Source organism: Botrytis sinoallii, assembly GCF_014898435.1.
Source record: "Botrytis sinoallii strain Bc 23 chromosome Unknown BSIN_010, whole genome shotgun sequence".
Classification (NCBI taxonomy): Eukaryota; Fungi; Ascomycota; class Leotiomycetes; order Helotiales; family Sclerotiniaceae; genus Botrytis; species Botrytis sinoallii.
In genome coordinates, this window is record NW_024066037.1 from 670,285 (window position 1) to 684,654 (window position 14,370).

At 43.3% G+C, this 14,370-nt stretch overlaps 3 protein-coding genes across 3 annotated transcripts; 1 reads left to right on the forward strand and 2 right to left on the reverse strand.

Annotated features, from left to right (window-relative positions):
• The first annotated feature begins 145 nt into the window (after nucleotides 1-145).
• Nucleotides 146-1,625, forward strand: EAF02_006351 (uncharacterized protein). Its single transcript, XM_038902399.1, has 2 exons — nucleotides 146-675; nucleotides 744-1,625. The coding sequence occupies exons 1-2, from the start codon at nucleotides 217-219 to the stop codon at nucleotides 912-914; spliced, it is 630 nt and encodes a 209-aa protein (XP_038757619.1). The 5' UTR covers nucleotides 146-216; the 3' UTR covers nucleotides 915-1,625.
• Nucleotides 1,626-2,179: 554 nt separating this feature from the next.
• Nucleotides 2,180-5,851, reverse strand: EAF02_006352 (uncharacterized protein; the record flags this gene model as incomplete). The annotated part of the gene is made up of 14 exons (XM_038902400.1): nucleotides 2,180-2,284; nucleotides 2,362-2,457; nucleotides 2,552-2,906; nucleotides 2,972-3,137; nucleotides 3,226-3,470; nucleotides 3,547-3,648; nucleotides 3,732-3,777; nucleotides 3,842-4,089; nucleotides 4,169-4,358; nucleotides 4,417-4,502; nucleotides 4,642-4,779; nucleotides 4,894-5,138; nucleotides 5,260-5,384; nucleotides 5,527-5,851. The coding sequence occupies 14 exons, from the start codon at nucleotides 5,849-5,851 to the stop codon at nucleotides 2,180-2,182; spliced, it is 2,472 nt and encodes an 823-aa protein (XP_038757620.1).
• A 4,207-nt stretch (nucleotides 5,852-10,058) lies between these two features.
• EAF02_006353 (uncharacterized protein) lies at nucleotides 10,059-12,825 on the reverse strand (the record flags this gene model as incomplete). The annotated part of the gene is made up of 2 exons (XM_038902401.1): nucleotides 10,059-12,447; nucleotides 12,548-12,825. The coding sequence occupies 2 exons, from the start codon at nucleotides 12,823-12,825 to the stop codon at nucleotides 10,059-10,061; spliced, it is 2,667 nt and encodes an 888-aa protein (XP_038757621.1).
• Between the last annotated feature and the right edge of the window lie 1,545 nt (nucleotides 12,826-14,370).

The window sequence follows — 14,370 nt, forward strand, 5'->3', positions numbered from 1 at the left end:
GGCATTCAAGGAAATGCGGGGTGGAAAGCAAGGATCAGCGACAGGCACGTATCTTCTCGTGGGGGCCCGAGCCGGCAAAACCGTGGGGGTACCAAAATCTTTTTCCGAACCACTGAAGATCCTCAATTTCATAAGCTCAATTCAAGCTCCATCCACCACTGCGATTTCTTGTGAGCTTATCGTTCCCGTTCACTCCGAGACAACAGACACACCGCAATGTCACAAATCTCACTCGTAGCCGTGCCAGGCCAGCTTCTCGGCTCTAGCAGCGAATATCTGCCAGGTCCAGGTACACATATCCATTCCTCGAATCTCTACGCCTCGATCCTTGGACCCATCAAAACAGTAGCACCGCCCAAACCCAGCTATCCCCAAAAACGAGCCACGAAGATTACACCTGCGGCTCCCACGCCTCTCTCTACTATCTCTATTGAAAGAGCTACACTCACTGGGGACAAGGCCGAGATTTTACCTGAAGTAAACAGTACAGTTTTATGTCGCGTCACAAGAATTACTCCACGACAGGCAACAGTTGCGATATTGGTTGTAGGTGAAACGGTTTTGGAGGGCGAATGGCAGGGCTTGATTAGAGTGCAAGATGTGAGGGCTACGGAGAAGGATAAGGTCAAGATTTTTGAGAGTTTTAGACCAGGGGATATTGTGAGGGCTGTGGTGGTGAGTTTTCTTCTCGAGGTTTAGATGTCATTTAGGAGAAGTATGTACTAATGCTTTAATGATGGCAGATTTCGTTAGGTGATCAATCGAATTATTACCTCAGCACGGCGAAAAATGAGTTGGGAGTTATTATGGCGACGAGTGAGGCTGGCAATGCAATGTATCCGGTCAGTTGGAAGGAATATAAGGATCCTGAAACGGGAGCGAGTGAGAGTAGAAAGGTTGCGAAACCATTCTAGATTGCGGGAGGGGAGCAACAGGTCTTTTGACACCTGTTGTATGTATGAGCATAGCGTATGGCGTCGAGGCGTTCGTGGACATAAGGACATAAGGATATACCAATTCACACAAAGTTTATGATCCGGTATCTTCTATTTGCTGCCTGGTGCCCACATTTTGTCGGGTCGAGATAATGGTACACATGAATTTGCTAGGCAGCAAATAGGTGGGCGCAAAGAAGATATATTGTAGCTGGATTCACTTCCCAATTTTTGGCGGACTTTGTTCTTCGTGTATGTCCTCAAGTGAGATCAACATGAACGTTCTATTATTATTCCTTATGTTATCCCTTGCGCCCCAAATAATTCATTAGACAGCCATAATCATGTGCACATTGATTCCAAGAGGAAGTCTAGACCACAGGTTGTTTCTGGAAATCCATGTTAAAAAAAAATATCCGGATATCTCATACCGAAAATCTATATTCCGCGAACGCATTTACATTTTTTTCCTTTGGAGTTGTTGAAATATTGTGCATATCCGACAACCGGAAAACTTACTTAGCTATATCCGGATGGAGAGGCGCGGCATGGTGCACTGTCGTATTTCAAGTCGTATTCATGTTTACATATCCGTGTTTTCATCTTCGTCCCTAAGTCTTAGGTCTTGCTTGTTGCGATTTTATCCTTAGCTTAGAGCGTACTCACACTATTTGATCGAATTCTCTTCCAATATCCCATGTGCACAATCGATATCCCAGGTGCCAGAGTAGTATTCATCCACCGTCCCTGCCGCGTTTAGAGAGAATCTTGAACGGTGGTAGCGTATAGTTTTTGAACTTTATGAGGTATTATGGGCTTTTGTATTGAAGAGCTGTATAAACGCAATTATATTATCACGATTGTAAATTCTCTGGGTTGGCAATGTGTCCCAAGTTTCCAAATGTGATATTTGCTGTCGAGTTAGATGTTCATGAGTATCCATCCGAAGGTGATGCGATATATAAAACGCCGATTATGTCAACAATAAAAGTAGGCACTTAAGATATAAAAAAAATCTTGCGTTGAAATATGCCTCTTAAGTAGACACCTTATTTTGAAGTACATAAAGATAGTAAATGAATTTCGAAGAATTCGTAGGTATGCAACAAACCCATTCTACGATGAAAAGTTCCGCTCAGGTGCACTAGTCAGAAGTTATGCTAGAGAGGAAGCTTGTTCTCGCTGTCCCATACTTCACACTCCCTAATTCATTGACCTATTCCACCTCTAAACTGTCATCACCTTCAAGACCAAGTCTTCGGTCCAAAAGTTTCTCCTTCGGCAAGTACTTTTCGAACTGCGGTACCCTGCATATCCATAGTCTCGAACACATCTACATTTCCAAACCACTGTGTTTGTTAGGGTTCCGATATGAGAGAATGGTTCTGATTGTATTTACAGTTCCAAAAGAGAGGTTAGGACTTACTTGAGGTAGTTTAGCATTCGTGAGTTCTAACGTGAAGAAAACGAGAAGAGTGCAGAGGATTAAACCGGTGTCCAGCGCGGCGGAAGTTACGTAGTTCTATTCACCAATTATCAGTCTGTATTCATGTTTGAAATCCCTTAATTCGTACCACAACTCCTGAACCCCCAGATATAACAGAGAGAAAACATACGTAAACTTCCCACCATCCTCTCCATCTTCTCCTAATCCAATACTGGAACACAAATCCCACCAATCCCCAGCACAAATAATTATATCCAGTAGCCGGAGGTATCAGTTGTAAACCTCCGAACATGACAGGGACAATAAGATATTTAAATAAAGAGCGAGGGTACGCTCGCCTTAGAAAGTATGTCAAGATTGGAAGCAAAGCACCGATTAGGAAATAGTAGAGTAAAGGTTGATAGAGGGACTCTGGGGCGGAAAAGATACGCGAGGGACCGATGACGCCCCAAATTATACTGTTGGTAAAATACATTGAGGGGCCTGGGCAGGTGTAAGAATCTTTTTGGGTGCGGGTACAGATTCTGAGATGGGGATGTTAGGAATGTGTTTGTTATTTCTAGGCTTGTAGATGGAGGAAAATACTAACTCTGGAATATGAGAAAGTGCCCAATTCATTACGGCAATCTGTACAATAGATGACCAGAAAGCAGCTACACACTGAGCGAAAAACATTGTTCTGGGAGGAACTTTGAGGTAATGACCTAGTTTTAAGTCTTGTAGGAAGAACTGGGCTTGAGTCATTGTTATGTAGCCTATAATACGTATTAATAACCAGACAGAATGGGAATCCGAATATGAGTTTTGCGTCATATGATTTCCCAACAGGAGATAGAGACTAACCATAAGCTTTAAATAACATCAAAGCTACAGGACGACCAGGCAACATGTACCCAATGACAAACTCGGTAAAGACATTAAGTCCAATTTGGATATTGGTTGTGGCGAATATGATACCGACAGGTACTGTCCAGATGACAGGAATAGCAACACAAACAATGAAAGCCCACCATGGGAAATGGGTATCCCAGACGAGGATGACCACAAAGGACAATGCGAGCATGATGGCTCCGAGAGTGATATACCACCTACGTGTGAGTTCATCAGTTTTATGAATTTTTAATTAGAAATGGGGAGTATAGGAAAGATGAAAGAGCAAAATACCAATCCGGTGCATCTTTATACTTCTTCATGTGTTTCATGTGGATGTCATCATCTTGATCTCGAGCAAGTTTCCATTGTCTCCAGATGTTTTTGCCCTCATATCTACGTAGATTAGGTATCAACCAATTAATTTCCCAAAACTCTGGCCTCAACTCAATTCATCGATTCAAATTTAATAGACTCACAAAATTGTATGAACAATGACACTACTAATAGCTGCAAAGGAGAATCCTACAGCAGCAAAGTTCAATCAACTCCATCCAAAATCCAGAAGCACATCAGAACAGAAACTTACCGTAATTCAACGCAAACCCCGTCGACAAAAACACCGGCGAGTATTTCTTGTACAATTCCTCACTAAATTCATAGTTTGAAGTGAGGATTCGACTGACATTATATGGTTTCGCCATGTTATCATAACTGTGCGAGTCGCTCATGGGAAGATAATCCGCATACCACGTTCCCGTATAATGCACGCCCAGCGAGCTGATGATGACGAAGATGAAAAGCCCGATAAGGGTATTAGCGATGGCATACCAGGGACTATGATATATTAGTATGGGATGAGACTTTCGCAATATGTTCGGTACGAGTTATATCGGTTAAGAATGATTTTACTTACGGTATCAACGGCGAATACAGATATCCACTCACAACAGTCCAATCAAACGTGATAGGAATTAATCCTAGACCCGTCACACCACCAAATAGCTGATTGACAACTGGGTTTTTCGGTGCAATCCAGCATGCAAATGTAAAGTATGAAAGGCCTTGGAAGATCCAGCCAGGGAAGAAGTACCATACGAATGAACCTAGAGTATTGAATAAATACTTTCTATCTACTAAGTTCAACAAGAGATATAAACATACCACTCATGATATACATAAACCATCTATATTTCGATATACTCCAACCATTTGTTTTTGCTGGATCAGAGGGACTGTGATCATGTAGACTACGATCCACATTCAGAGGAAAGAGTCAGCAAGCATCCTCAAACACAAATCCCCGTCCTCAAATAATTATCTCTGCTTCTCCAACTTCCAATAACAAAGTACACTCTTGCGAAACTCAAGGGGAGAATGATAACTTACGCATACATCAACGCACAATTGACCAAATCACTTGGCCAAATCATCGCCGCAGGCCAAACCAACCACCTCCTACAAATCCCCGCCAATCCAAACCCTAACATTTGATTCGTAACCGCAAAGAGAAGTTGAAATGCCCATCTATACAAACATCTTAATATTAGCCCATCTCCCATTTTCCTTCTCACATCCCATAAACCGCAACCCCCAAGAAAATCAAATAGAATAAGAATAACTCAAACCGACAAAACATACCCAAAACTCTGACCATAAAACACCTGCTGCGAAATAAGTATATCAGTAGCATATATCGACGCACCCGCATACCCCGCATTCGCCATCACAACCACAATCGCATGCTCTTTCATATTCCACTTCCCCTCTTTCAAATGCACTTTCCATCTTCGAGCCCCGCAAAAGGGGAGGCGAATCTCGCAGCTCCAGTCTGGCACTATGAGATCCCAGGCTTTGCCTAGGGGCCAGGCGATTAGTTGCACGCACTATTGTGTGGGATCTGCATCAGTATATCTACTTTTTGTATAACTCAGATTTTCAAGCCACGAGAGGAAGCTATCAAGTGCTGAGAAAGACTCTGTGAGGAATCCAAAAAGGAAAACTCACAACAGTAGTGATAGCGATACTTGGACTCCTCAAACTGAATAGACAGTTGATTCCCCCTCCCACCGTCGTAAGCGCCAGCCCAATACACCATGCCCGAATTGTGTTACATGGAAGCGATTCATCATCTATTTTAATATCTTAGCATCGCTTTTCACCTTCAATTCTAAACTTCAATATGCACTTCATGGCTCAAACTAAGATTTGTTTCTTTCAGACCTGTTTCTTTCAAACCCAAGCACAAAGCTAGAAATATGGATAGATAACTACCTGTATTGCGCACCGCGGCGCGGACTTGTGGATACGGTGAGTTTAGGGAGATATCAATAGGTGTTTCCAATACTTTCTCAGGATCTAGATCTGGGGAAATAGATGTACGGGATGGGATTGATTGGATGGGGAATGAATCTGGTAGATTAGGATCGAGCGAGTGACGAGGCGAGGGAAGAATAAGAGGAACCGGGAGGCTAGTTGTGGCTGAGTGAGATTTTTCATCGTGAGATGAGCCCCCATTTGGCGTCGAGCGTTCATCTACTTCATTTTCCTCCTTGGTCGTCTTGGATTTCGAGCGATGCGTAAGAAATGAAAATGGCATATTGACTATTGCGGCACGAAGATGAAGGTGGTATCATAAAATCGCAGTCTGCAAGATTCAACATTGTGGAATTGCACAAATTACTGTATATCAACACTCCCAAACCAGGATTCCGTAGCACATATCACGCAATTACAAGAGAGAATGCGGGCGTTGACCAAAATGTTCATGATGTTCTCCAAGCTGAGATTGACTCGCTATCTACCCTACTTTGAGCAGAGTACCATCTCTGCATTTAATATCTGATTGAGTATATTGTCTTGGGGGAAGGTATAACATCACCAGAAAGGAAGGAAGTTGTGCGATTTCTGTTAATTAATAGTGCGCCATGAGGATCTTCAGAGCTGAAAAGCTGAGACAGTGTGACGCGGGTATTTTGGCAGAATTGTGTTGCTTGTTCGACACATGATCACACCGGATTAATAGGTGCTACTTATGCACGTCATTTGTTATCAGATGGAGGTGCATAATCTCGGGAATCGAAGGATATGTATTTAGCCGTTTTTCCAAGGATTGGGGGCCACGTTGTACATAGACATTGAAGATTATTTTGTGATTTAAAGCATGAAAACACTTTGTGACGTCTGGAAAATTATGGATGATTGCGCGAGCCTGGTTGACAACGAAAAGGAGAAACTCCTACAAAACCAGAATAGCCCAGTTTGTTCAATACTTCTCTCAGCCTTATAACTCTACGGAGAAGCAAGATATCTCGGAAGCCCTAGATCGGCATAGCACCATCGCCCAGCAGTTGAGCAGATGTTACAAAGGCAACTATCTCACCCGCGTCGGCGATATAGAAAAATGAGGCGAACAATGAACATATATTGTGATCAATGCATAAATGATTTACAATCATGTCTCTAAGAGCCTCTCGTCTCCGGGCTTCCCGGCTTCGACCCGCTGGAGGACCTGCCTTGATTCCTTGAGTCTCACATGCACCCCTCACCAGTCTTTTCAACGGACTTACTTGTCTGCGTTTGGAGTCCGCAGACCATAACTAAGTGGAGATTTTATTCCTCAAATCTTACGGCTTGATGTGCCGACGAAACTGATTAATTCCGTCATTATACAATCGTTCACCGAAGTTCTTCATGCTGTCTGAGGGGGAATACAGTCAGCTTATTATACTACATGGGGTTTCATAGATGCCTTAATCGCCTCGCTAAGTACCAATAGCAAGGCTACTACTACAACGCTACTTTTCCCAGGATTTTGTACGAAAAGCGCCCCCAACGATCTGGCCATTAGCAGGCCTAAGTTTTGACCAGGGTCTTGATAAGATTGATAACAGCCATAATGGAACAATTTGACGTAGTAAATAAGCTGTAGACGACAGGAATGAAGGATTACCTGATTGACCGCTATGTTGTTATCATACGAGCCTTTGGCGCAAACTCCTGTTGATATCGGCGAAGAGTGTGGGATTGCACGAAGAATGTCAGCCGTTAAAATGTGACAATCATCAAATCGAGCGAGTCTGATGGATGAAGCTTTAAGAAATGCAATGTAACTCGACGTCATCAAGAGAGCGAAAGGACCCTGCAGAACCCATCCGTTACATTTCTGTTTCGCCTCGAAAGCGATGTTTTATCTAAAGTTCATTCGCCCGGAAACAAAGATAAAACTCCCGGAAACCTTCCAGTGCAGGATATTTCAGCAACTTGAAGAAGCGGTCTGTGATGACCCCCTTGCAGCTGTTGTATTTGTATATCAATAAGCAATGACTGTGTCTTTGAAATAGTTCATGCAATACCGTTAAGATCTATGGATGCACGCAGCAAACTTGTGGCGTGGTCCGAAACGTGGGGCTTAAACTATTTTTTATGACTGTGACGGCGCGCGACGAGAGACCGCACGATATAATTTGCTTGACGCAGATGAAATGAACACATAATCATATCGCTTTTGAAGCTTGGAAGAAATGGCATCTCGGTCAACAGTTATTGTGCCGAGTTGATATTCTGATCAGCCTTATATTTTTTTACATCCAGTACTGATCACTTGATCATCACTGAGGTAGCCTTCTCAAGTTGTTACCCCGCATCCCGAGGTCGTTCACATTAATAAACAATGAAAAGCCACGCTATGGGGGGGGGGGGTTCAGCTCTAAATTGGTCATGGGGCTCTTTTCATAACGATGCAACTTTCAAGACTATCCCGCACGGCATGTTGCCATCGCAAGATTGTACTTCAATCTAACGAAGCCGAAAAGTAAGGCAAAAAAAATAATCGACTCTTGATATATTTGAGGCACACTTGAATGATTACAGGAATATAAGGCTTTTCCTGAAGATTATCGAGAAAGGAAACATGAGACGCCCTGGCTTGACGCTAGCTTTGAACTTCTAGTCAGATCGATTCCTGCAAGTAAGATTTCCGATTTTCACCTTCCCTTCACTCCGTGAAGAATAACTAGGGAGATGATCTTAGATGCAGCTTCCACTTTCAGTAAAGAGCGCGAGGGATTCAATTGGTGCACTTTTTGTGCAGCAATGAATGACGCGACAAGGCTGAATGTTAAAGTAAGCCTTCATCCGTTTAGGGAAAGTCCTTTGAGAAGAAGTTTAGCCTAAAGGTTCTAGAATTGTTCCATAAACTGTAACATTGATTGTCTAGGTATGCCTTCTTTCAAGATGATAAATAGAGGGAGAATAGAAATTTCCAGAAAGCCTTCAAAATTGTGATCGTTTTTAATGTCGACGAGGTTCCAATATCCAAAGAGTAAGCCATGAACGCGTAAAAGATGAGGGCGTAGAAATTAGTTGAAAGAAGGCTGGGTCGACGCCTTCCAAGCTAGCCACCGCAATGCGTTAGAATACTGCTTTTCAGTCAGATTAAAACGCACCCTGGTAAGCTAAATTTGAATGAAACATTGATTTTCTTATTCCCGCTAAGGACCTCGGGGCGTCATGAAATGCTAGTGGTGGTGGTCAGAGATATATTCGTAAATCGCGCAGTGCCGGTGACTCTTGAAGATAGTTCTAATTAGCCAAAAGTATCGGTACACTTACCGCAATGACAAGCAGAAGATCGGACATGAACTTAAGTTTGCCTAAGCCGTACCGCAATATAAAGTGTGCTGATTAGGCTATTGAGCTATTTTATAGTGTACATACACTACGTCAGTTCGGGGCTGATAGTTAAATAGGCTAGAATCCGAGGTGCCAACGCCCTCCAACAAAATCAAATATGTAACCTATGAGTAAAACTTTTAGAGTGGTCTAATGCAACTCGAGTCGCGTTCGATAACTACCATCGCTGCCTATCACACAGAAGAAAGTTTTGGTCGCGAAAGTTGTGGCACGTCTCTAACTACAAATTGAGCCAATGCATGTGTAACATGACAGATTTTGTAAACGCGGTTACATTCGGTTAAGCATCCATTACCCGAATCAGCCGATTCAACCGAAAGTACCGAATTTGCCTCGTCGGTTGGTACTTCGGTCTGAACTTCGCATTTGGTATCCCGTGATTCGGGTGGGATTATTGCAAGGCTGGCCCGCGCTGCTACAGGTGCCCTTGTATCGTCCTACATTCTTCATAGATAAATTTAAAGCTGCTTTATTTGGGTTCATGCTGCGTAGGGTTGCTTGCTGGATCGATCAGTAAAGCAGTTCTCCGTAGAGCGCACAATTCGTTCACAGCAACTCGCTCAAAATGTTTTCACCAATCTTCAAAAATATCAGTATGTGCGTAAATTCATCAATCATGATTCTCATGGCTGCATTAAAATTGAAATATGAGAGCCCAGCCTCGATAGTTAGAGCCAAGAAGACTGAAAAGAAGAATCGAAAAAGGAAACAAACGTATGATATGTTTATGCTCGTAGGAGAGTGAAGATGATCATATCAACATGATTCGATATTTGGATCATGAATGAAACCAAATTCCCCATCCTGACACCAGATAAAAGACCATATGTTATTTGGATGCCTGAAAGCTTGTACCACCACCGCCGCTCACAAAATTGTCCGCGAAGACCACTCGCTGGGCGCTGATATCTTCCATATATCTCAGGAAGTGTGTTGAATGACTTCCTCTGAAGTAATCTGCACATTTCATCAGGCTCAATGTACTTCTGAAGTTGCTTGCTGTAGCACATACCAACAGTTTAGTAGGGTACTATCATCATCAACCTTTTATGGTGTCCTCAGTACTGTAGCTTGCTTAGATTTTGACTAATATCCTTGCTTCCGTCTGCGGCTCAATCTTTTGGTGATGTATCTGCCACAGTCATCGTGGCCGACGACATTTCTTCTTCAGCATCAAGATTAGTTTCTACGGTTGACCAAGTTTCTGTTCTTGGAAGGCTATCATTAGTGGTTGCTGAAGCAAAGGTCATGGATCGTGATTTTGAGAACTCCAACTCTGCATGACTACCCTGGACAGAAAATTCTGGCTTGGAACTATCGAAGATGATCCATGGGCCAGCATCAGCAATGCGACAAGCTAACCACAGTATGCGTTCTTTTCTTTGCTCCAGCATAGATGCAAGCTCGTGATGTTTCTCTTCTTCATCAGTTTTCTCATTGAGAAACCATTTTTCGGGGAAGTATTTTTCTGACCATAATAACCCGCGCATTCCGTAGTCTTCCGGAAATGGCCGGACGTCATCCTTCTCTGGTAGTGGGAACTTATCATCCTCAATACGGCTGAGGGACTTGTAAGATTTGAGTAACGTATTGAGCATGATTGCTAGAGATTGCCATGGAAACGCCGGTGCCAAAAGATCCATTGCGCCCGAAAACTGAGACATGCGAAACAAGAAAACAAGAGAAACATGAATAAAGGGAAGTACATTGGGATCGCCTATTCTTCGTAGTACGATCTCTAATGTTGAATAACTGAGGTTCTGTGCGTGTCTGAATGATATCATAGAAGGAGAGGATTCGTCTCGAGACTCATCCATATCAACGTCGGCTTCTTTAGCTGAGGAAGGCGCAATAGCTGTCATCAGAGGATTTTCTTTAGACGCGAAACCTAACATTGCAACGTTGTTGGAGATAGCAATGTGGCAGCCTTGCTCCATGAATTTTTTGGTTACCCGACCAATTTGGCTATCAAGTAGTGCGAGGAATTCTTGTACTGCGGGTTCAAACCTCTCTATGGCCCTGTTTGTAAATAAATGTCCATGGGCTCGAATGAATGCAGCATCCAAAGAGGGTAATCGACATTGGCCGTGTCCATTCTCAGCATGAAGGACAGGGTCGAAGAGTGTAAGTATCGATTCTCGTGCAGAGGTGAAGGGCACAACAACACACAAAGATTTTGCATAGTAATACAATTGTTGGAGAGCATTTGGGCGTGCTAGAATAGCAAGATGGTGATATAGCCTACCAGTCGTTGGGGCTTTATCGGAAGCCTTCGAATACCAATGACGTGCGACACCGGTCCAAACCTCTCTATCTCTGATATCGTCATCCTCAATGGCCATTCTGTATCTTCCTAGATCTCCCAAGCACTCAATCCAAGTATCTTCGAAAGCTGGCACTGTTTCGTATAACAATGCCATCATGGAATATGCTAAATATATGAATGCAAGCATGTGGTCAAGCGAGGCGGGTAGCCGATGTCTGAGCAATTCTAAGAATGAATGGATACCATGCCTCCACATTCTAGCAGGCATAGCATATTTCGATGCTAGTCTACGTAAAGCAGGACTAGCAGATGGATGTTGAGAGGCTAGGAAAAAATCATGATGCTCGTGAAGTAAAGTGCGATGCAATGCAATGAGGGCTTGCCATTGCTCATTATTAAGCCTCGGTTGCGTAGGAGGATCACCCTGCACGAGCGTAGCTTGCTTGTTATCAACCTCGATACACTTAGCCTCAACCATTACAAGTCCAGCATATATGCCTTTGACCTCTGCTACAAGTTGCTCTTGAGAGATGGGCCTTGTCTCTGGCTGAAGAATTATGTTGTACTCTTCACTTTGAGGTCTTTGTTCAATTTCTGGCACTGTCCTATTGGGTAAGATTGCGGATGGGGTGTTGGCCTGAGCATGATGATGTTGTTGTTGTTTCTGCTGCTGCTGCTGCTGCTGATGGTGGTGGTTCGTATGTGGTACTGATCGAGATGTACTTTGGGGTGTAGATGGTTTCGCAGTTCTTCGATTCGCCGGTCTGTACGCTTGAGCTCGAGATCTTGATGCTTGGATCGAAGCAATGTTGGAGGGATCAAAGGATGACCTTGTGAACGGGGAGTCTTGATCGGGAGTCCACAGTTGTCCCTTGGTAGCCTGTCGCCGAGTCTCCGTGTCTTCTGCGGAAATTGGTCCAGAAGTCGGTCGAGCTAAAGATCTTCGCGGTGGGGGTGAACTTGAGTGTTCTCGGAATGGCGATGCTGAACCTGCTGATATACCATCTCCGACGGCAGCTCTTTTGCGCGGCTGATCTGTGGTGATTTCTTCATCCTCCATCGTATTATCCTCATTTGGTCCCAAGTTCAAAGCTTGAAGGCCAGAAAGCGATCGAGTTGGCTGGGGTGAATTTAGGGGTCTCTTAGACTGTAAGTGTGGAGATGGTGCGCCTGCTTGAGCAGTAGACGCCTCATTATTTGAGGGCTTCCGGGATTGAGCATCGTCCTTCGTTGGTCTTTGTGCTCTAAGTCAGCCTTACTTTTCCATTTTATTGGTAGCACACAGCCTTGCATGATCTCGCCCCCACAGATTTGATTATCAGCGAATCTACTAACCTCTTCAATGCACTATTACTCTCATAAGATTTTCGAAATTGTTCCAGTGCATCTTGATCTGTTGGAATCTTGTCGTGATGCTCTTTTTCTGCATGGTTCCACAAGTCTGTTTCGGAATGACATATCTTGCGCTCCGGACAGTATATGCAGGCCCAGGATTTAGTTGTTTTTGTGTTTCTGCGCTGGTGTTGTATCCATAGATCGCTTACATCTGCTTTTGGTCTGTTCATTTCTGAATTCTTGTTAGTACCATTTCGAGATTGATGTCGTCGAGACATGGTTAGAATTTGAGCGGGTTATTTCAACATGACATTGACATACCGGCCTGGGTTCGGAGTTGGGCGATGGTCTGATAAGTAATTGGACATGTGCCTTGATTTTAAGGGTTTGATAGTGACAAATACATGCAATAGCAGGAGTGAATCAATTGGGTATAAGACTCATTGAATGTTCAAAATGCACAGCGATAGAATAGAGTAGAATTGGCTTCTTGATGAAGGAAAGATATTTAGCTGTTTAACTGACCTTTATTGCTACAAGATTGAGGCTCCATGACAAATATTGGCCGGGCTAGAAAATTAAGGCAAAAATGCGAACCATTGCAACGCATTTTGCAAACCATGGTTTTCGGTGAGGTCTCTCCCCACTAAAACAGTCACCGAGCTATAGGGAAGTGATCACTGCTTGTTAGTCCTAGGTATGTAACTCGTATAATTTGATATAGAATTATTAGATTGATGAACATGAAATACGACATCTGAAAGACTGAATATATACAGAGATATATAGGTATGATATGTATGTATATTTACTAGAAGCACAAGTAATCTGTCTTGAATTTACTCGTCTAGTTATTTTGCTGGTTTGTGGCATGAACATCATTTTCCTTCAATGACTACTACCTAGGTACCTACCTGAGGCTGTTGCTATCTTATTAATATGTGCACCAATTTGCTTAACCGGGACACAGTCTGTCTATCTTGCATATGGACCGTCAAGGTACTACAAAGTTAGGTAATTCCAATCGAGCTCGCACATCTAAACAGCTCTCAGCCTGTCCCCATATTGTGTCAAGTCTGTTATGAAATCTCTTCAGCCTCAGTCTCGGATATACCATCCTTTCTTCCATAAGGCTAAGCTCCTTTCTGTTTTCATACTCAGCTCAGGTTCGCCTCTGCTGTCCAAACCATTGACGTTGTAGTTTGAGGTCCCAAGTCCCGTAGCTTCAGCTTGACACAAGACCTCTATAGATATCTGCCCAAGGGCTCATATCCACTTATCCTTCCTTCATCATCAGATCTTGCCTCTACACATTTCACATTTACATTCTCGCAATCTATTTATCATTTTACGACTTACGAGCGTAGATACAGTAAGACAATCCGCCAGCGAGGTAACTGTTGTACATGCTGTAGCGAAGTAGTCTAGTAAGATGCTCAGCTCTAATTTCATCTTTTGACGCTACACGACTACTGTCAGATCTTTCGTTTACGCCCCTTTCCAACAACATTATCTCACATCTCATCCTCAAGATTGGAACCAACTCGTTGGATTTCAAAATAGTCATTCCTCACGAAAACATAGGAATTGACTCACTTTGCTTACCCACCTACAGTTGGATCGTCGTAGTTGAGAAGGATTCAGATGATTAGGGACGGGCGCCTTGATGGCGGAGTATGTTTCAGACCCATAACAGCTTCCTCGTCAAGGTCATTTCTTCCATCCAAAATTACGCATTTGACACTTTACAAACGCGTAGAAATAGACCATTAATTTCCTAACACTGTTCATATATGGCGTTCAGGAATCCAGGCGCGTTAAGA